Source organism: Marmota flaviventris, chromosome 10 (genome assembly GCF_047511675.1).
Source record: "Marmota flaviventris isolate mMarFla1 chromosome 10, mMarFla1.hap1, whole genome shotgun sequence".
Classification (NCBI taxonomy): domain Eukaryota; kingdom Metazoa; phylum Chordata; class Mammalia; order Rodentia; family Sciuridae; genus Marmota; species Marmota flaviventris.
The window spans coordinates 4061222-4083896 of NC_092507.1; the positions used below are offsets into that span (position 1 = coordinate 4061222).

At 45.5% G+C, this 22675-nt stretch overlaps 1 protein-coding gene across 1 annotated transcript in view; it reads right to left on the minus strand.

Annotated features, from left to right (window-relative positions):
* The window catches only part of Dnajc11 (DnaJ heat shock protein family (Hsp40) member C11), a 58649-nt gene extending 36292 nt beyond the window's left edge, over window positions 1-22357 (minus strand). The window contains exons 1-3 of the mRNA XM_027947423.2: window positions 22255-22357; window positions 6961-7090; window positions 4786-4859 (exon numbers count right to left, since the gene is read on the minus strand). Coding sequence (XP_027803224.2) covers window positions 4786-4859; window positions 6961-7090; window positions 22255-22326 — 276 coding nt within the window. The 5' untranslated portion in view covers window positions 22327-22357. The remainder of the gene's footprint in view (window positions 1-4785; window positions 4860-6960; window positions 7091-22254) is intronic.
* Between the last annotated feature and the right edge of the window lie 318 nt (window positions 22358-22675).

A 22675-nucleotide genomic window follows, 5' to 3' on the forward strand; every position in this document is an offset into this window, starting at 1 on the left:
TGTGTCAAATCTGAAGCCAACATTAGTACATTTCTTTTTCTTTTATTTTGGGTACCAGGAATTGGACTCAGAGGCACTCGACCACTGAGCCACATCCCCAGCCCTATTTTGTAGACAGGGTCTCACTGAGTTGCTTAGCGCCTCGCTTTTGCTGAGGCTGGCTTTAAACTTGTGATCCTTTTGCCTCATCTTCCTGAGCCACTGGGATTATAGGCATGAGCCACCATGCCCAGTTCATTATTACATTTCTATTAACTAAACCCAGATTTCTCAGATTTTACTATTTTTTTCACTAACATCCTTTCTTTGTTCTGGGTTCCAATCCAAGATGGGAAAAGTGAAACAAAGATAATACCGTGATTGCAAAATGCAGATGACCCAGGCCAAAGGATCCAACTCTAACTATAAATTTTGTTGTTTTTTTTTTTTTTTTTTTGGTGCTAAGGATTGAACCTAGAGCCTTGTGCATGTGAGGCAAGCACTCTACCAACTGAGCTATATCCCCAGCCCTAAACGTAAGTTTTGAAAATGACATTTGTAGGTGAACTGAGTTATGTGTTTTCCATTCCACTTGCCCCTGCTATCAGTCAACATCATCAAAGCACAGTTCAAAGTTAGATTTTCATTGGGCTAAGAACAGAGCTCAGCTGGTAGAGAGCTTGTCTAGCGTGCACAAGAACTTGGGCTCAATCTCCAGTACCATGAATAAATAAATTGATTTTTGCTATTTTATTTATTTAAATTTATTTTTAGATGTTAGTGAACCTTTATTTTATTCATTTATTTATATGCAAAGCTGAGAATTGAACCCAGTGCCTCACACACGCTCTACCAGTGAGCCACAACCCCAGTCCTAGATTTTTGCTATTTTAGTGAAAAGACAAATTTTGTTTTCAATGTGGACATTTGTACCAACACTGTTAACCAACTCCAAGCACTAACATGGGTGACTTTTCAAGCTGGAAATGATTACATCTCATTGCTTTGGAATCCTGCCAGAGAAGGAGAAAGTCCTGAAGGTTAAGGAAAAAAGTATAAACTTATCTAATGGATATTTCATGGAAGCCAAAGAAGCTCCAATTTCTCCTCCAGCATCCATCATAAAATGGAAGTGGTAGGACTGCTGGGAGCAGACTGCCAGCCCCTCCCCAGGGGTGCTGAGATCTGAGGACACCAGCAGCGCCCTTCACCCTTTACCACCCACAGGTTCCATATTAAACAGGTACAAAGTGGGTACCCTCAGTGACTGGTGAAGTCTGATAGCCTAGAATACACAGAGCAGGAAGTGGATATGGCACCCTGCTGAGGTGACAGCTACCACTGCAGAGGGAGAATCCAGGTTGGGAACAGTTCACCCAGCTGGAGCAAGTCCTTGAGGACTGTGCTGGAGTCCAAGGTCACTGCAAATATCTTGGGTGGCATCTTCATGTATCCTGCCTTGAAAGCATTTTTGTCTTGCAGTGAAAGCTTAGTATCACTATGAAAAAAGCCAATTCTGACCAATGAGAACTTTTTTTACTTGAAGTAGTTTACTAAAGAATACAAGTACAGGGGCTGGGGTTGTGGCTCAGTGGTAGAGCGCTCACCTGGCATGTGCAAGGCCCAGGGTTTGATCCTCAGCACCACATATAAAATAAAGGTATTGCGTCCAACTACAACTAATATATATATATATATATATATATATATATATATATATATATATATATATATATATATAATTAAAAAAAAGAATACTAGTACGAATCATCCACTCATCACGTGTGATGGCCTTGTTGCTGTGTGTATGGTTTTGCCTCATTTCTAATTGGGGAGATGACACTAGGAAATCATGCAGAAGACTCCAATGCCTCAGGAGACTTGGAATGGTTCTCCTGGGAACTAAAATCCTAGACTCTGAAGTGGGAATATGTAATGAGGGCCTACAGCTCTCACTTCTGCCTTTCAAACTTTCAATCAACTTATGTCTTAAAACATTAAGGAAACTTTAAAGTTGAGAAATTTAATAAATACAACAGGATTCTATGTCCTCTTTTGGAATAAAAAAATGCTAAGGTACCAGACTTTACACGGAGTCATGATGCACTACTGCAGCACAAGGCACCATTTTTCCATCAAACCAGAGAACACAAACCCACTGCTTTTTGAAGCCAGGCAGGAGAAGCAAAGGAGCGAACGGCCTGATATAATGACTGACAGGGAGTGGTGGGGCCTGTTGGGGGTGCACAGCACAGCCCAGTCTAAAGGGCTCAGCTCCTCACTTCAAGTTGACTGCTGCCTTTCAGGGCAATTTAGATCCAGTATGACTAATCTTTTGGTGCTTCAAGAAGATTGAATTTCCATGCAAAAACTCCCAAAGGGTATCTATCTATCTATCGATCAATTGATCGATCGCTGGGGATGGAATCCAGGGCCCTAATCACGTTAGAGAAGTTCTCTACCTATGAGCTACATCTCCAGCCCTTTTTATTTTGAGACAGGGTCTACTAGGTTGCTCAAGCTGACCCTTGAACTTGCAATCCTTCTGCCTCAGCCTCCCGAGTAGCTGGGATTACAGGGGTGTGCCTGGGTGTCAAATACCTCTCAAGTTTTAAATGTTAGCAACTACAATTCACTGTACAGGGCAATAAAAACATGGTCACAGGTGGGTTGGGCATGGTGGCATACCCTTGTAATACCAGAGACTCAGGAGGCTGAGGCAGGAAGATCACAAGACCACAAGTTTGAGGCCATGTGGGAGGCCGCCATATTGTGTGACCAGCATTTTCCTTTCCTGATTGGTGAGGCTTGTTGGTCACTTCACGTGATAAACCTTTAACATTGTTGGCTCTAAAACTGTCTGCTTTCTCCGTGACCCTTCAAAAAATTCCACGGTCCAATAAATTTCTATAGCACACTTTCTCAATCAACCTGGAAATTCTCCTGGAGCAGCCCCAATGTTCTGGGCAACAATTACTGCCCCCGACCAGTGTGGGCAGCTAAACTAGAGGTTGTTTGAGTGAATTTCCTAAGGTATCAAATAAAACACAGACACACATTAAATTTACCATTAGTTAAATTTACCTTTAATTCAAGCCCCGGGACGGCTCCTCTGCCCTCAGCCTCAAACTCCCCAAATGGGAGAGCGAGGAATGTCATGAAAGGCAGGCAAGAGAGCTAACACATTCGGGAGTGGTCTTTTATTGGGGGGACTCTGATTCTTAGAAATTGCCATTCAAAACAGATCAAGAGGGGCAGGGTTACAAGTTCAGGTAAGGTAACTCGATCCCTGGGTATGTAGGAAGGCACATCCACGCACGAAGACACATTTGGCGACATTTTTATGACTCTCAAGATCAGGGCTACCATCTACGGCCACTTTGATGTGACCATATCACAGGAAGTGACCCATAGAGCCTCACCAATCAGGAAAGGAAAATGCCGGTCACATGATGTGGCAGCCTCCCACAAGGCCAGCCCCAGCAACTTAGTGAAACCCTGTCTCAAAATCAAATAAAAAGGGCTGAGGACACAGCTCGGAGTTAGAATGCCCCTGGGTTCAATCCCCAGTACTGGGGAAATGGAAACGGGAGTGTTCCTTGCCCATACCCTCAGGCTTGAGAGGTATCCTGCTAGAATCTGAAGAGATAGGCACACATGCCTGAGGTCAAATACTGGAAGAACTTCAAGGGAAACATTATATGATGATGGGAAAAGGGGGCACAAAACCTCAGAGAAGGTGAATCTGATGTTATTAACTAACAGCTTGCCCAAATTTCTTGGGCATCAGAACCAAATTTCTTTAATGGAATTAAGTCATAACACCTATACATTCCTGCTGCAATTTAGTTTGTTTTTTTAATATTTATTTTTTAGTTTTAGGTAGACACAACATCTTTATTTTGTGAGCCACATCCCCAGCCCTGCAATTTAGTTTTACTATTAGTTTCCATGTCCACTTTTCTTCCTGAGCCCCTCATGCTCCTCTGTTGACAGCAATATGGAAGCACACAGCAAGAAACAGGAGGGCTGCTGGGGTTGTGGCTCAGTGGTAGAACACTTGCCTAGCATATGTGAGGCACTAGGTTCGATTCCCGGCACCACATAAAAATAAAAACAAATAAATAAAGGTATTGTGTCCATCTAAAACTAAAAAATAAATAATAATAATAATAATAAAAAAGAAACAGAATCGGAAGCGCCTGCATCTCAGGGATCTCCTCCTGTACCACAGCTGCCAGGCGACCTGTTTCACAGACAGTCGCTGCACCTTTGGTCTCATGTATCACAGTTGACGACATCATGACATCATCCATCACACCCGAATAGGTGATCACAGACAATACTCTCGATTTTTCTGTTCCACGCTCTTCACATGCCTAACTCTCCCAGCAGGGACACTTCCTAAGCGCAGTTACTCATCATGAAGGTGGAGAAAGGCATGGACAGACAGTGGAGGGGGAAGGGAATATGTGCAGGCAGACTTGCACCCCTCACCAAGCCACCGTCTTCCAGGGCTCCCCAGCCCCATCCCAGGCTGAACACCTGGGGTGCCATGCATCTCTTCCTTTTCACTTGACAGGTTAGGAAACTACAGACACCCCAGACTGCAGACTTGCCAAAGTTCAGAGAGTTACGGAGTGGCAAAATGAGGTCTAGAATTCCACCTTGGACACTAAAACACAAGGTGAGGAAGGGACCTGTGGCACCTCCAATATTCTCAAAGGCCTTATCACAGGTTGTGGGGTGCTGTTTTGTAGTTGTTTCATGACTTTTCCGGGACGCCAGATGTACAGTTTCTCTTACCTCCCATCCTTCCATTTCCAGTCCTCTCTTTCCATATATATCATAGATGGCCCTCGTTTGGGGGTCACTAAGCACTGCAACAAGAAAAATGAAATATGTTTACCAAGTACAAAATTCTCTTTTCAATCCTTTCTGAAAACACTGGCAACAATGTCCTTGGTGCCCCCACCTGGCCACTCTTCCCAGAGACCCGTGTCACTCTCTGGGCCTCTTTTCTCCTATGTGCTTCCTTGCCAACCCAGGCTGTGGTTTAAAGATGGCTGCAAACGAGAGCAGTCCACCTGCCCAGTCTAGGCTTCTCTTCACTGTAGGGACAAAGGGCACAAGGTGCACCTGCAGGAAGCCAGGATAAAGGGCTGCTGTTCCTGAAATAATCTGGCCAGTTTCTGTCACAGTATATAGAATATGCTGGTCTGACAGTTGATTGCATTTTCTAAAGAAAAATCTGATTTATAATTTACTCTAAAGAGTGTTAATATCTCCTGAGACAGTCTACACTTTTTGAGTGCCCCTCTCTTTTTCATCTGGAATTATTTTAAAAGGTACCAATCCCTCTTACTGTTGTTGGTCACACCAGGTAAAGCCTGTCAGAAAGATTTCTTGGCAAGGATCAGGGGCCCTCAATGGCCAAGAGCAGTCACAGTCTGCCCACCACTCTGCCAAACTGCTCAGGACCTTTGCATCTTTTCTCCCCTGAGAATTCTCATGTATTTTTAGGCCTAATTAAAAAACAATGTAAATGAGTCCATCCATATTCAAACCTTATGGGGAAGAAAGAAATGCTGACCACTGGAAAACATGGGAGCAAGAATTCTTGAGTTAATCTCTAGGATTTAATAAGAAAACATCTATTCACTATTTTATTTTCATCTCCTTTTAGACAAAATTTGGGGACCAGGTCTGCTGCTGTGGCATCTTCACAAGCATGGGCGGGTTTTTCTGTTAACCTGGACAACAGTAAAATCAATGCCACCTTCTAGACAACAGAATGCAATAAAAAGACTTTGGGACACAGCCACATAAGTGGTTTGAACAGCATGAAATTTGGTAATGACAAGAGACCAAGTGCTCACATTTGTTATTACCAGGCCTGATTTTTTTTTTACTGGTCATTAAAATCTAACTTCCTGGTAAAAGGTAAAATAACATATGCTATTATGTCTGCAACAAGAAGTCTTTATTTATTATTGTGTAAAGAAACATATCATCTAATTTTTGGTCTCTCTCTTTTTTAAAACCTTTGTTTTATTTATTTATTTTTATGCGGCGCTAAGGATTGAAACCAGGGCCTCACATGAGCTGGGCGAGCCACAACCTCAGCCCCCAATTTTTGGTCTCTTTGAGTAAGAAGCAAACACCAAGTGGTTCTGGAATGAATAACTTACTTTATTTGGCATATATCCTCATACATCAAGTGATTTAATTTGTGTGTGTGTGTGTGTTGCTGGGGCTTTGTACATACGAGGCAAGCACTCTACCAACTTAGCTATATCCCCAGCCCAATTTGATGTATTTTGGCTTTTATTGTAAAGAATGTGATAAAATGTAGACAGTATACGATTTACCCATTCCAAGTATGATCTTTGGCAGAAGTGGGCACAAGTGAGGTGTTAGGCTCTGTCACTGCATCCAGAAGTTTTCATCACCCAAAGAGAAACTCTGAACCCACCAGTGAACTAAATATTTCCTAAGCAAACCTCACAATTCTTCTTCCTGACACCTACGATTTAGGGATGAAAGCCTGAACCACCCGACTCTCTTTCCTATTTGCCTTCTTAACAACATTTTCTTTCTTTTTTTCAGAACCTTCTTTAAGGGAATGCTGCAGAAGCAATAAAACTGCTTTCAGATAAAAAAAGAGAACAAAGAAAGCTTCCCAGTAATGATGGTGCTTCCCTCCAAAGTTCCCCCTGGAGGCGGCCAGCAAGCATGCACACCGATGCACACCACAGTCGCTGCTGCACCTGGGCTCTCATTCTCTACTCACTGGACACATATCGATTTCCAAAGCAAGATGCAGCTCTCACAAAGGACTCCATCAGTAAGAAGCACTCAACTAAGCACTTCTTTTACACACCTCCAAGGACTCTCATTTTCTATCCTCTATAAATCAAGTCTCTTAAAAATCGAGTAACTGCTACCAGCGAGCTTCGGGACGCCGAGCCCTGCACTGACCTTCATAAGCCTGGTGAACAAGGTTAAAGAGTCGCTCCGCCTGTGACTTGAGCTCTGGGTCTCTGTGCTTGTCAGGGTGGTAAAGCATACACAGCCTCCGGTAGGCAGCTTTCAGCTCTTCAGAAGAAGCCTGAAGAAAGAGAGATTCCATTAGAGAACAGTTGATGGTACTTAACATGATGATCAGCACCAGCCTTGAATGGGAGCCTGTCAGTCACCTTCCAACCTGTTTGCTCTCCACATACAGGATACAGTGAAGTATGCTTTACTGCCTCAGTAAGCCTCCTTCTTTTAACAGTTAACAAAGTGAACAGGGGCTGGGGATGTGGCTCAAGCGGTAGCGCGCTTGTCTGGCATGCACGGGGCGCTGGGTGCGATCCTCAGCACCACATATAATAAAATAAAGATGTTGTGTCCGCCAAAAACTGAAAAATAAATATAAAAAAATTCTCTCTCTCTCTCTTAAAATAAATATTCAAGGAGGTTATCTGTAGCTTTTAAAAAAATTAAAACAAAACAAAACAAAGTGATCAATTATGTACATCAATAGCTACTGTGTCTTGCTGGGGAACCTACTACCAGAGGGAAGGAAAGCCCCTGTCCTTACTCTGGCACATGGTGTTTTGAGCTGAGACTAAACGCCACATAAGCCCACTTATCTAGGTTCACAAAGAAGAAAGCCATGTGACCTGCGGTCGCGGTGGTGCACATCTGCAATCCCAGTGACTTGTGGAAGGCTGAGGCAGGAGGATCACAAATTCAAAGCCAGCCTCAGCAACTTAGCAAGACTCTGAGCAACTTAATGACACCCTGTCTCAAAATATAAAAAGGGGTAGAGATGTGGCTCAGTGCTTAAGCACCCCTGGTTTTAGTCCCTAGTTAAAAAAAAAAGCCTTGTGCTATTCATCAGACAGAAATGATACCCACTGAACCAGTCTGACAAAGTCTTAATAAATATTAGTTCTTGAAAACCAAAGATAAGTAATGGTATAAAAACCAACCACACACACTAATTTGCCCTCCAATTTTAAAACTGGCAAAAAGGCCCTACTACTCTGTAGTGACCAGGCCAGTAAGACCCAACCAGCGGGCTTCTTCCAACAGACACATCTGTCCCTTTCTCTGGTGTCCTGAGGGGAAGCCCACTCTGCCTGACAGTGCAGATGACACCCAGAGCCACATGGTGCAGAGGCAGGGGGCCACCACAACATGATTCCTTCCTGGGCCTCCTTATAGCCACCAATAGGCCCTCACCCTGAGTCCCTTGGCCCTAGAAGCCTGTTCAGCGCACAGGGCTGGCCCTCCAGCTGCTGGGAGTTGTTTTCCACGTGGGCATTGGCCTCCACGCCGTTTGGTCTGTAGAGGAGAAGGGCAGGGCAGTACTTTGTGGGCGGTGTTGAGCGCTTTACTGTGGGAGACAGCCCCTCCACACAACTGAAGTACGTTTCTGAGTCAGAGACAGCAAGACAGGGGCCATCTGGGTAGAAGAATGAGCCCAGGTCCCCAGTGAGTTTGCCAGGGACTGGGATGCTCCAGGATCTGGTTCTGCCAGGTGGATCCTCAAGGAGAGAGGTCACGGGGAACTAATGAGTTCCATGGACCAAGGTCACAATGGAAAATGCTACACTGTATTTCTCTATAATTTCCACAGCATTTGGATATATTTGAATTCCAGGACTATTAAATTTTTTTCACTCTTAAAGGTAAAACTCTTCTGCTTTACTTATAATTATTGGCAAGAAAAATTACAACTTTTCTATAGGACTATTGTTCAGACACTGAGCAGAGGTTCTAAACAAAGAATTCCAAAGATCTCCAACAGGGAGATGGTAAATAGGACAGGGAAGGTGTGCAGAGGACACAGCTGGAGAGAGGCTTGGGGGCGTCTCCTCACCTGCCCTCCAGCCTGGGCTCCTCTGTCCCAGCAGGTGGCTGGGGATGTCCTGCTCCAACCAGCTTGGATTCTGGTTTTCACAGAAGCAGCAGCCAGACCCAAGCCACAAGCTGTCCTCTAGGCCAGGCCTGCACAGCCTGGCTGCCTGCTGGACTGAGACGCAGCTTCGATGCTGTTGCTTTAAATCAGGAAAAACTGCTCCATCAGAGAAGGGTCATGGATCTTGAAACAGAGTGTCCCTCTGCCTGCAAGAATTTGGTAGACTTTTTGCCCCCACCTACCACTAATTTCTTTTCCCATCTTGTCCTTGCGGTAGCCTTGGGAATGACGTTATTAAACAGCTCTTAGTTGACTGCCTTCCCTGCCCTCCCCAGCTGGTTATCTGCGTGATTTACGCCATGCTCTACACAGACCTTCCATTTGGTGGTGGAGAATGCAGGCTTTGGAGTCAAATGGCCTGTGTTTGGATACTGGGTCCCTCATCTCCAAGCTCTGTGACTCTTGTAAGTCAGTTTTCTGACCTTTATCTCCCACCTCTGAGAGGGGATAAGATGCCTTCAGGGAAGATGTGAAGATGAAATGAGCTGGTGACCAAAAAGTGCTTTGCACACAGCAAAACTTAACAACTGTAGCTCTTTTAAAACCTGTTTCCAGAGGCTCTGGTAGTGGCTCAGTGGTAGAGCGCTTGCCTGGCATGTGTGAGGCACTGGGTTCAATTCTCAGCATCACATATAAATAAATAAAATAAAGGTCCATTGACAACTAAAAGATATATATATATATATATATATATATATATTAGAGATATATATTAGAGATATATATTAGAGATATATATTAGAGAGAGTGAGAGGGAGAGAGAGAGAGAGAATTTTAATATTTATTTTTTAGTTATCGGCAGACACAACATCTTTGTTTGTATGTGGTGCTGAGGATCGAACCCGGGCCGCACGCATGCCAGGAGAGCGCGCTACCGCTTGAGCCACATCCCCAGCCCCCTAAAAGATATTTTAAAAAATAAAATAAAATAAAACCCGTTTCCAAAGCCAGGCATGGTGTAGTCCCAGCTACTCAGAAGGCTGAGGCAGGAGGGCCTCAAGTTCGAGCCCAAGTCTCTCCAATTTAGTGAGACTCGGTCTCAAAAGAAAACAAAAACGCTGGAGGATGTAGCTTAGTGGTAAAGTACCCCAGTGCCACAAAATAAAACACCCATTCTGTTTCCTCATCTGAAGACTGTGGACAAGAGCATCCCTCATAGGGTTACTACGAGGTATGAAGGCGCTAATGCAAGTAAAAGAACTCAGCAAACCTTTGCACACAGCAGGAAGGTAACCACTTTAGCCACCAACATCATCACAATTCAATTCCCACAACCCTTTGGCAATACCGAAGCTGTGACAATTCAGAGAAAGGGGCTGCCCTGTATACAGGTGATGGTGAGTGGTGGGAACGTGGGGTTAAGGAAATAATTCTACATACTGGCTCCCCTGTGCTGATGCCCACATGCTTTCTTTAAAACAGCAGCTTGCCTGAAGCCCTTCTTGCCTCAAGCCATCAGGACAGGTTACATTCCTCAACAACCTGTTATCTGCAGGGGGAACCAGGGGCCTGAAATGCAGATAAGAGGGGACTTCTGTGACCCTCACACAGACCAGATTCCAGAACTAAGGGAGGTAAGGACAATTCCCCCTAGCCATTAACTCTTAACCTGCAAGAACAGGTTCTAATTAGAACTGGTCCACACGGTCCAAAAGTGACCGAGTTGCCTTGGATCTTTACCACGTGCAGTGGGGACATGGATATTTGATGTCATCCTGCTTTTAGTCCAAAATCAAGAGTTAAGCTGGATGGGACTCTCTGGAAGGTTCTTGGGACTCCCCAATAAGACTGAAGGACAGGAGGGGAGTGTTGTCCTTCTCTCTGAGAGTACCTGCTCGTCCCTTGAGAATGAATGTCCCCTTATCCCTTTCCCATCCCTTCTAATAAACTCATGCCTGATACTCTGAGAGGCTTGTTTGAAATCTTCTGGTGTGACTGCAAGAATCAGTGAGAGAAGACCACCCTACTCCTAACCCTGTAGCAACAGGAACCTTCATTCATGAAGTAGTCCTGGCTGTGAAAACTCGCCAAGCCATGTGTTAGGAGATGGGTACTCTTGTGTATGTACTGTTTCACTAGAAATAGAAGGATCAGAGCATGTAACTGGACATGTAACTGCTTGGAAGAGTGATTGCCTAGTACTTACATGGCCCTCAGTACTGCACTGAGTGAGGGGGGTGGGGAGAGGGAGAGAGAAAAGAAAGAACAAACGAGAAACTCAAGGCTTTGGGGCCGGGGATATTAGCTGGGTGGTAGAGTGCTTGCAGAAGGCCGGAAGGCAGGCAGGCAGGCAGGCAGGCAGGCAGCAGGCAGGCAGGCAGGCAGGCGGGGCTCTCTGGAAGGGCTAGGCCTCCATGTTTCCAACTCTGCATTTCTCCTTTAGACTCTTTCCCTGCCAACATGAGTTACATGATGCATTTCTTGCACTCTTACCAACAAGCCACCTATATTAAACTGCTTAAACAAATATAAATAATAGCAAATAATGAGCAAATAAATAGACCTTCTCCTGGTAGGTTTACTCATGTAATGATGTTAAAAAAGGTCTTGCTCTTAAGCCATTACAAATTATTTCCTTGCTGCACTTCTTTTTGGCAGTGCTGGCAGTTGATCCCAGAACCTCATGTATGCTAGGGTTAGACCCTCTTCCTGCAAATTTTAGTCATTCTTTCCATCACAAGTACAGGATGAGATGAGTTTGACTGATTCAGTTTGAATGCAATCTCCTAGTTTTTAAAATTAAACTAGATGACAAGGGAATAGACCTAGTCTGCAAGACACCCCTTAATCATATTAATAAATGGCTTAATGTACTATTGATTAAGTAATGGAAACGAGAGGTTTCATTTTTAATAAATATCACATTCAATAAAAGGTTGGATTGGGCCTTTCATCACAACTGAAGAGCTAAGATCACTGGTTCGACAGTTCATAAATGATAACCTCTTTTACTACCATAAAAATAGTGATACCATTTCAAAACGTAATGAGCTATCATTAAGAACGATACCTAAAATTTCACACTCACTTCTAAGTTTCTATAGTAAAATTAAAAGTGTATCATTTTTCAAGTCTAAAAGTTTTATCATCTTGTCATCTGATTATATTTTCACTGGACAGACTATATGGTAGGCCACAAATTAAGTGTCAGTAAATTTTAAAAGACTGACATCACACAAAGTGTAATCAGCACACACAGCATGAAGTTAGAAATCGGTTACAGAAGGAATGCAGAATCCAGAGTCAGGAAATTCAACCATCTACTCTTAAATAACCCAAAGATCAAAGAAGAAATCAAAGAAATGAGAAAATACTTATGACAAATGAAAACAAAACACAACATTCCAAACCCAAACTTATGTGATGAAGTGAAAATAGCATTAAGGGGGTAATTTACAGCCGTAAACACATTAAAAGCACACGGCTGGGATGCAGCACAGTGGAGGAGCACGTGCCCATCATGCACAAGGCCCTGGGACCAATCCCCAGCACCACAAAGTTGCAGCAGTGGCAGCAGCAAGATGTCACACCAACAACTCGACTTCACAGTTCAAAGATGCTACAGCTCAGATACGACTTAAGCACAGTCCAAAGGCTCAAGCACTGACAGCTTGACTCCAGTGTGAGGGTTGAATTTCTTGATTCTGGATTCTGCATTCCTTCTGTAAGAGGTAGTGGGACCTTTAAGAGGTCATTTGGTCATTGGGGGCATCCCCTCCAGAGGGATTAACAGCTCTCAAGGGACATCAGCATGCTAGAGCTTTGATGATATCTTCCTCTGCACAGGCTGCCCCCACTGTGATGCCACCTGCCATTAGCCTTCTACCAGAGCCAAGCAGAACTAGTATCTGTGCCCTTGAGCCTCCCAAACTATAAGTTAAATAAACCTCTTTTTTTCTTCAATATTTTTTTAGTTGTCAATGGACCTTTATTTTATTTATTTATATGTTTATCTATTTGCATTTTAGATTCCTGCTTTTATGAAATAACCTGTTTCCTCTTACTAGTTTCCTATTAGCATGGTCATCTTTTCTTTGATTTCAGTCTCTTTAATGTTTGTGTTTTTCTTAGGTTTTAGTTTTTTTCCTTTAACAACACAAAAGTTTCTCATTTTTATTTGCTAAGACTTACACGTGCATGCCAGGTGCCTCACTAGGTTCTCGTTTTTAAAAACTCAAACCGATCAGTTCTTTTTTCCTGAGCTCTAGGTGATGCCATGCTAAGGAAGGTCTCCTGCCTCCAACTCCACCACACCTGCTTCCCCACAACCCCGCAGCTGCAGTTATTATGTTTTCACTTATTTAAATTCTAGCATCCCAGCAATCAACCTCAGGACACATTAAATGAATCTGCTGCCACTCTGCTTTCATTTTGTCTTTGTTACCCACTCTGATCTTGTACTGTCTAGGTGACCTTGCTGAATTTCTAGCTTGTCCCATCTTGCTCATCTTTGAGGATAAGATGCCCGGAGGCCAGAAGGTCCTTTTCAGGTGGGCTAGCCAAAGCCAGTTGGATACAAGAGGGCTGCCAGCGACCACATCTGCATGCTGCATGACACCCCCCAAGGCCACAACCGCCTGGAGGACAGCTAAGAATCAGAGAAGGAGTGAGAAGAAGGAAACCTGTCTCTGTCAATGCCCAGAAGAGCCAGGAGGATTCTTCCTGGTGTGAGCTCAATCCTCCCTCTTTCCTGCGCCCTGTCTATGACTTTCCAACCCCCAGTGGTTGAGAAGCTGCTTTATGAGTTTATCTCCCACTTCAGTTCGTGGCCAAGGATAAACCTTCCTTCAGTTCAAGAGGCACTTGGTCTTGTTATTGGCTCCACAGTTGGAGGGGGAAAAAAAGGACCCATTTTTTTTTTTTTTGGTACCAGGGATTGAACTCAGGGGCACTGGACCACTGTGCGACATCCCCAGCCCTATTCTGTATTTTATTCAGGGTCTCACTGAGTTGCTTAGTGCCTTGCTTTTGCTGAGGGTGGCTTACAACCCTCGATCCTCCTATTTCAGCCTCCTGAGCCACTGGGATTACAGGCACGTGCCACTGCACCTGGCTAAAAGGATCCAGTTTGGGGGTCAAACATTGGTACATCTTCATTTAACAAAGCTATCACATGGCACTCTGTGGGTCCATAAAGTCAAAATGATTTTCATCACAAATCTAAACTGCTGACTTTCCCATTCATTCTCTCAGTAGGGGGCAGTGGAACTGTCTTGAGGTTACATGATGTGTGCTGATATCATTGTTCTGATGGTTGATGGAATGCATACTTGAGCCTTATGTTTTCTAGAAATTTCTAAGGTGGGATCAACTGGTTCTCAGTTCCTAGACTGTGCACCTACCATCTTTGGTTATACCTGCAATGACATCTGGGCACCTGTAATCTCACTGCTGTCCAATACAGTGATTTAAAGTCCTTGAGTTTTTCTTGTGCCTATACTGGAATATAAGAAGTGTATTTATGTCTTGTTATATGATAATACTTCATCAATCACCCAGTTTTAATTTCAATTTGAACATCAGATGAGATCAGCATGTTCAGGGTGGTGTGGCCATAGACTCAGATTTAGTATCAAAAGCCAAAAGCCACACACAGAAGCTCTGTGGGATTCTCAAAAATTTAAGAATGTAAAGGGGTCTTCACACCAAAAAGCCTGTGAACTGCTGGGCTAGGAGATCCTGTCCTAAGGCACAATCCAGGACTCCCCTAGGTTTGCTTCTCCCTCACTTTCCGTGCCCTCTTCAGGTCAGCTGGTACTCTGCCTGGCAAGGTCCTCACCCAGGATGGACAGAGCAGTCACCCTTGGGCCTGCCACCCATCTCCAAGGCAGAGGGATGAGTTGACCCTCTGGCTCCATCTGGCATTCAGGCACTTCAGCTGGGAAGTGACACATACTCCTCCACTCATGTCGCCAGCTGGAACTAGCCATGAGGAGTCACTCAACCACAGGAGATCAGGAGTGCAGCCCGACCATGAGCCAAAGGTGAAGGGCCCACGCGCTCACTGCTGCCCTAATTACACCACCCGACTCACACCCTGAAGACTGAAGAGCCCCCACTTAATGGCTTAATAACAGCCACACTCCGTTCACTTTAGCAATAGGAAAGCCCTAGTGTCTTCTTGCCAATCCTCTCCTTTCAAACTCAAACTTCCAGGCTGTATCTCCGAGTTTTAGCAATTAAATAGACTATTGTGTACTATATTCTACTAGATTGGGGGAAGTTTGCCTAATTACCACAATTGAAGATTCATGACTGTCCATATGTTCCACAATAATCTGACTGAAACAAACTGCATCAGTTAATAAAAGTCTGCACTTTTTAAGGAAATGATACTTGGTGCTCATATACTTTAAAGGAAAAAAGCAGATTTCAGAGCTAATTAACACCAAGCTAGCAAGATGCTTTGCGCTGAGTAAGGGTGTTCCATGGAGAACAAGAGTGCCACATGTTATCTGCTGTCATTAAGTAAATAGTGATTATACTGAGATGAGGCCACACGCTCATCAGGCACTAAAAAAACAACCCTGTAGCTGGACTTGGTAAAACACTTCCTACCTCACTTCATAAAGGTTTCAGCTACTTGGCCTGATGCGACGCAACCAATCCCTTCTGCACACTGCCCTGCCATATTTTGACACCACTCTCCCTGCTCAGCACAACCATCTCCCATCTTCTTGGACACATGCAAATCTTTGCAGGGTCTAGAAATAAGGTCCTGTTCGAGGGATTCGTCCTCAACCAGGAACAGACCCCAGTAATGTATCTGGGATCAGCCTACAAGCCCAGGTACCACGCAGACTTGCCTGACTGAGCCCTAAAGGGGCACTTCTCCGGGGTTCACCTGTATTTTCTGCAGAAATTCAGCTGTTAGTGGACAAAAGAAACACTGTACAAAAATATGTCTGACCCATTTGAAACTTATTTTCTTTTACAAACATTATTACTGGTGCTAGTAGGAGAGATGATAAACAGGCAACCTTTCCCACTGAAATAAAAAGCATAAGAGGGGGCTGGGGATGTGGCTCAAGCGGTAGCACGCTCGCCTGGCATGCGTGCGACCCGGGTTCGATCCTCAGCACCACATACAAACAAAGATGTTGTGTCTGCCGAAAACTGAAAAATAAATATTAAAAAAAAAAAAATTCTCAAAAAAAAAAAAAAAAAAGCATAAGAGGAAGACAATCAATATCTGCCAGATGAACCAGCCCAGCAAGGGAAAAGCCACTGTTTCATCTTCTAGCAGGTATGGGTGCCGAGTCTGAGGCACAACTTACCCTGGGGCCTACGCATCATGGCCCCTGTTTGGATTTGCTCTTTACCTCTTGTACCTGACTTTATTTTCTTAAGTGAAAAATTAGATGAACTAAACTAAAAATTTAAAAATTCCTTAAAATAATCAGCTCCTCTAGAATTACTTGATTGCAAAAACTGCAATGTGCTGCTCAAGAACACAGGGATTCCACCAAGTAAAGTGCACCTGGACAAGGTAGGCAGGATGCTGGCAAAGGCGTACAGCTTTAGCCAGAGGGCTTACTGAGGGGTCGGCCAGGCTCCAGGCACAACCCGAGGGAAGAGAGAAACAGAGGGCAGTCCCTGGCTCCAGGAGATTGCAAACTAGATGTACCTTTGACCCCGCAGACTTCATTAAGCAACCTAAAAAAGAAATGCTAACAACATTCATGGTGCAGAGATGAGTTCCGGGCTGTGTAACACAAAGAGAGACCACACAGGAATACAAAGATGTGTTCTGGCTTCTAGTACCTGCTGAGGCATTTCATGGGGAAAAAATACCCTAGGGAACAGCCAATGTTAGGGACAGAAAGACAGAATGCAAGTGCACTGGCAAGAGTGGAGAATGAGCAGGCAGAAAGCTGACCTTGACATCCCTGACTGCTCGCTCACTCTGCAAACACCTGTTAAGTAGTCACTCGCTGCTTAGCAGCAGGGGCATGATCTGAGCAACGTGTCGTTAAGGTAACCATGTTCTGGTGCAATGTCACTAGAAGTCCTGTGGTTGGTGGAAACCTTGTTCCATAGCACATTGACTACCTACTGTGTGCCCAGTGCAGGGAGTGGATACAAGGCTGAAGCACACACGGTCCTGGTACAGGACCACACAGAGCACAGCTTCCCCACCAAGCAGACGGAAAATGCACAGAATGTATGACTTGCAAGGGCTTCAAAAATGGAGCCAAAGAGTTTGACACTTACCCAACGAACAAGAAGAAGCCACACATGGTTTCTGGGTATAGAAATGACAAGCCCAGGCTGGTTCAATCCTCAGCAATGAGGGAAAAAAAGAAGAAACTACGTGCTCTGGACTGTTTGCTAATGTTGACTTGGTATAGCTTCACTAAAACCAAAGCTGGAGAGACCTGGAGAAAAGAGCAGGAGAAACCCCCGAGAGGACTCAAAAAGCCAAGGGATGATGGAAAGCTACAATTTCTGAATGTCGGTGAAGAAGAAATAAGAGTGTTCTGAATTTTTGGCTGAAGGTATGGGTTAAAGAGAAAGTGGAAGGAAGTTGGGCTTGGGGAGAAATATTCAGAAGGCAGAGATTCAGGGATAAAGCAGATTTTAATAAGAGCCAAGGAGGTGAGGACTTAACCCCAGGAAAGTAGTACCTGATGAGGACAGAGAATGAGCAACTGGCAAGGCGGGAAGATAGCACCCCGGCAGCAGAAGAGCTGAGTTGTCAGAGGTGTCACAGAAGTGCTGGTAGCTACAGCAGAGCAAATGCCTTCACTGCTGTCCCCTCTCATTGATACCTTAACACTCATTAATCTTGTGCTGGGATCAGAACCCTCATTTTCACAGATAAAAATACTGAGGAGCAAAAAGAAACGACTTGTTCAACACGGAGGAGAAAGTTTATCTGGGTGTGGATCCTTGACCTGGAAGCTGGCCAGACACTAATACGTGTGGCCTGCCTGTAAACAAATTTCATTCACGAAAGTGAAAAGAAGTCTGCAGAGAGGGGACAGACATACACACTACACAGAGAAGACGAGGGACTCAGCCAAATTATTTACACAGTCCATAAGAGCACTCCTTACTAACTCCCACACTCATGAGACTAATAAGAATAAACTGGCACTTGCAGAGTAATGTGCCCACAGCCCTGTGGACAGTGAAAGTGTCTGGATTTTATGGAAAGAAACAGGTTCAGAGAGGTTAAGTAACTGCCCTGATGAGGCTGCTAGGAGGTCAAACTGAGCCCTGACTCCGAAGGCTGGGCTCTTTAAGGCCATGGCTGTCACAAGGCCTCTTTGCACTCGACCACCATCTGGCCATTTCAATAAATGTCAGAAATGCTCAATATATAAGGTGCCGAGTTGTCATTTCAGACATCCTTCCCTATGCTGAGGCCAGGCTGCAGGTGGACAGATTGCATTTCACAAGATTTTGGAAGTCTGCCTCCTACAGTTGTTTTGGGACTCTTTGCTGGAAAGGTAAGAGCTTAGAAGAGAAACAATCATATCATGAGTCACAAAATGAGTCAGAAAAGCTAAACAGGGGATTGGGCAGACAATTCCAAGTTTCTACAACCAGGAAGAACCTTTGACACTAAAGTAACTTCTTCTTCTTTTTTTTTTTTTACAAATAAACTATTTTTTTTATTGTTCAAATAAAGTAACTTCTATTTAACCTTGATTTCTACTTAATCTAGATTAAAAGAAAAACTCACAAATAACCCCAAGATGGTAATATAAATTCCAAAAAAATAAATAAAAATTAGGCAATCAGTAGTGACAAAAATAAAAAGGCAGAAAAATAATCTTTAAGATTCTCAGGGCAAAGGGGAATCCTGTCCAGCATGGACCTCTGAAAACAAGAGACTGAAATTCTGATACCACCTTAGAGGTCATTTCAAGTACTTAGGAAACATTTTTCTACCACTAGGCACCTTTCTCCCTGGCATGTCCACCTGCACACATCCTGCCACTCACGCAGGTCTGACACTCCATCTCTACTGAACTGGCACTTCACTGAGCAAGGGTTTCCTGGCTCTCATCAGCTACAGAAGGCTCACTGCACACTTGCCACATGCACAAGAGGCTCCCACAGCCCAGCAGCCTGACGGGAACGTTTCTACCAGGCTATCCTCCCAGGGGAGGCCCCTGAAAGCTGGGGGCTTCTCCGGGGAGTGGGATCAACCTCAGTGCCACCCAGAGGCATAAAACAACACTATTCCCACAGCCATCTGTTTAGAAGTATGTGTCCCCTTTAAAAAGGCATGTTATCATTTTATCATCTGTTCACGTCTTAACATCCTTTCTTATACAAGGCAGTGTATAAATAAAACAAGTAGAATTTAAATGAAAGTTTAATAAAATTGAACACCCAAATTCCATAGCCACATAAAACATGCTGCTTGGTGGTCTTTTCTACTGTTTTGTTATCAAATTTGTAATACATACAAAAAGCTTTCTACTGAATTCCTTTTAAAAAAAAAAAGTGGGGGGAAAAAAGGCGAGGCCCTGTCTCTATAAATGTGTTTTGGTAGCTAATGCAAAACTAGAGCAGAGAAATTTCAAGAAGCAATTGCTTGAAATGCCCAGAGCAGGAAGGTAGTAAGTGGTTCATGGTTCATTAAAGAAGCACATTTTTAAGTATAATCTCTTGTTAATCACTCTGTGATGATGTTGGAACTGGCTGTTTCTCTGTCCACAGGCAAGACTACAGGCTGCCTCTCTGAACTCTTGTCTCCTAGTCACCCTGGAGTCCCCATGCTCCTTGTTGCCTCCCCTCCCTGCATAGCCCCTTCAGAGTCAACAACTCAGAGCTTTATCTTTGGGTTTACCTTTATCCCAGACACTGTTCTGTTTGGTTGCTTGTTTTTAATTATTCCTGAGCTTGTACCCTGCTCCCTGTTTAGCCTCAACTTACAGCAAAGTCTCTGACTCACCCAAGTCAACTATGCAGGGAGATACACACACACACACACTTTTTTTTTTTCTGGGACTAGGGATTGAACCCAGATGGGCTCTATCACTGACCTACACACCCAGCCTTTTTTAATTTTTATGTTGAGACAGGGTCTCCCTAAATTGCCCAGGTTGGCTTCAAATGTGTGATTCTCTAGCCTCAGCCTCCTGAATCAGGGACCAGATCTTAAAACAGGGTATAAACATAACACACTGTAAAAATGAAATTCTTACAAAAGCAATAAGGATATTGCTAAAGAAGGTATGAGAGCCACACATGGTGGCACACATCTGTAATCTCAGAGACTTGGTAGACTGAGGCAGGAGGACCACAAGTTCAAAGCCAGTCAGCAACTTAGCAAGACCCTGTCTCTAAATATAAAAAATGTGTATCTTTTTAAAAAAGAGCCGGGAGGCTGGGGTTGTGGCTCAGTGGTAGAGCACTTGCCTAGCATGCGTGAGGCCCTGGGTTCAAGTCTCAGCACCACATAAAAATAAACAATTAAAATAAAGGTATGCTGTCCATCTACAACTACAAAAAATTATTTAAAAAAAAATATATAAAAAGAACAGCACACCAAGCCTGATGATGACATTTAACACTGTGCCTGTCAACAAGGGCAACAGAAGCACGTTTCATAAAAGCTTCACCTATACCTAATTATAAATATGGGAAACGCCTCCACTCACAAGGACAAGTTCAAATAAGTATTTCCTTGGTTCCCCGTTCATCAATCCAGTAACAAAGGCAACCCCTAAAATTCTAGCAGTTTCAAGTTATACCTTTGGCAAATGTCTTTACGATCCCCTACAGCTGCTTTAGTTCAGTAAGCCTGGAAAACAGGTAAGTGGTTGGTCAATTGCTGAAGACTATGAATGAGTGGTTAAGAAAGGCTGTGAGTGCTTTGTTCCCAAGAACAGGAAAAATTGCTTGCCAGACAGCTCATTCCACAGGAAAGAGACTGACGGCCAAAGAAGTGATTTACCCAAAGTCTCAGCTTTGATTTGTTACATACTGAGAACAGGAACCCCTAGACGCTTCACAGTAGCTTAACAAGATCCACTACTCCCCCAAATATTTTGTCAGACTTTCCATAGTAGTGACTAAGACATTTGGAGGATGCTCAGGTGTGGTGCCCAAGAACACAGTACCAAAATCAGCGGCTGTGTTGTTGGAGACCTGGACAACGAGGTGGCAGCACAGAACCGAGGCTGGGGCTCCTTAGTCACAGTGTCCAGAGTTGAAGTTTTGCTTCTGCACTTGCTAGTGGTGTGACACTGGGTGAGTTGTCTCCCTATGCCTCAGTTCCCTCAAGTACAAATCATGGGGATTGCCTTAAGTGCAGCCGTGAGAATTAAGCAAGACAACGTAATAGGAAGTGTTCATCCAGAAGTGTGGCCCTGCACAAAGCGAGTACTCAAGAAACATTACCAAACACCACATACAGCGGACAGGCGTTCCATAGGGCCAGAAAACTTGAGATGTAATCAGGGATTCTCCAGTAGCGCTGTCAAGTCTAGACCCAGCAGCTTGGGATAACCGGTGCACCCTATGACCTGACCTTGGAAGCCTTTCTGCCCTTCAAGTCCGATCTCAATTGCAGTCTAGTCACCAAGGAAAGAAATGCTCTGCAAATGCATGCCCGCTGGACAGTGAGACACCCTCGCACTCATTTCTGCTCGCGAAGGAACAGGGGATCAGCACGTGGTCTGGGTGCCGAAGTCGAGGCCTGGGCCGCACTTGTTTCCGGGCTGTGGGCTCCAGCTCTCCCGCGGCCTCTGAGTAGCGAACGGGAGGCTGACCTCCCCTGTCTTGACAGCTGCCCAGGGGCAAAGCCCGCCCGAGGTGCCCGCTTCCAAGGCTGCCCTCGCTGCAGGGGCTGCACGTTCCCACTGGGGCCGGGACAGAAGCCTGGAGAGGCCCCCTGGCGGCAGTGACCTTGGTGTCCGAGCCTCAGCTCACCGTCCTGTGGGCTCGGGGCAACAACACGGCTCCAGGGCCAGCGCAGGTACGTGGGCTGGGCACGCACCCCGGGGCTCCCGAGCCCGTCCCCTGCGCGCCCCCGGCCCTGCCTGGAAGGGCGCAAGCAGCGTGCGGGCGGCCTGGGCAGGGACAGGGACCACCAGCTCCGCGGCGGGGGCTTGGCGGGGCTTGGCGGGGCTTGGCGGGGGTCGGCGGGGATCGGCGGGGGCCGGCGGGACTCGGGTGGGGCTCGGGCTGAGGCCGGCGGGAGCGCGCGCGGCGGCGGGGTCACGCGGGCTCCGGCCAGGCCGCGGCTCCGGGGTCGGACGGGGCGGGCGTGGCCAGCGCGGCCTTCCAGAGCCGCTCAGCCAGCCGCAACCTCGACGGCGTCGCCCCGCGGGCCTCACCTCCCTGCGCACGTTCAGCAGCGAGTAATAGTCTTCATTGTCCAGCTCCTCCTCGCCCAAGGCCGTCGCCATCTTCGCAACCTTTCACCCCGCTAAACCGGCAGGGCCGTACTCAAGAGGGTCCCGCGCGTCGTGGCTCCGCCCGCGATTCCGCCCGACTGCGCCACAGCGGCCCCTGGCGGCCGGGAGTCTCCGCGCGCGAGCGCGCCTGCGCCCTGCGCCCCCGCGCGGCCGGATCCCTCCACGTGCTGCCCACGCGCTGCGGCCGGAGACCCGCCTTGCCATCGCGGGGCCGCTCTGGAACTCAAAAGGGAGTCTGTAGCGTCACATCACCTAGGTTGTCACTCTCTGGGTACTGCGGAGACACGCCCAAATCCGGGGAAAAGCTGAGGGTGCAGCCAGAGCCCAGGCGTCCCCCTCC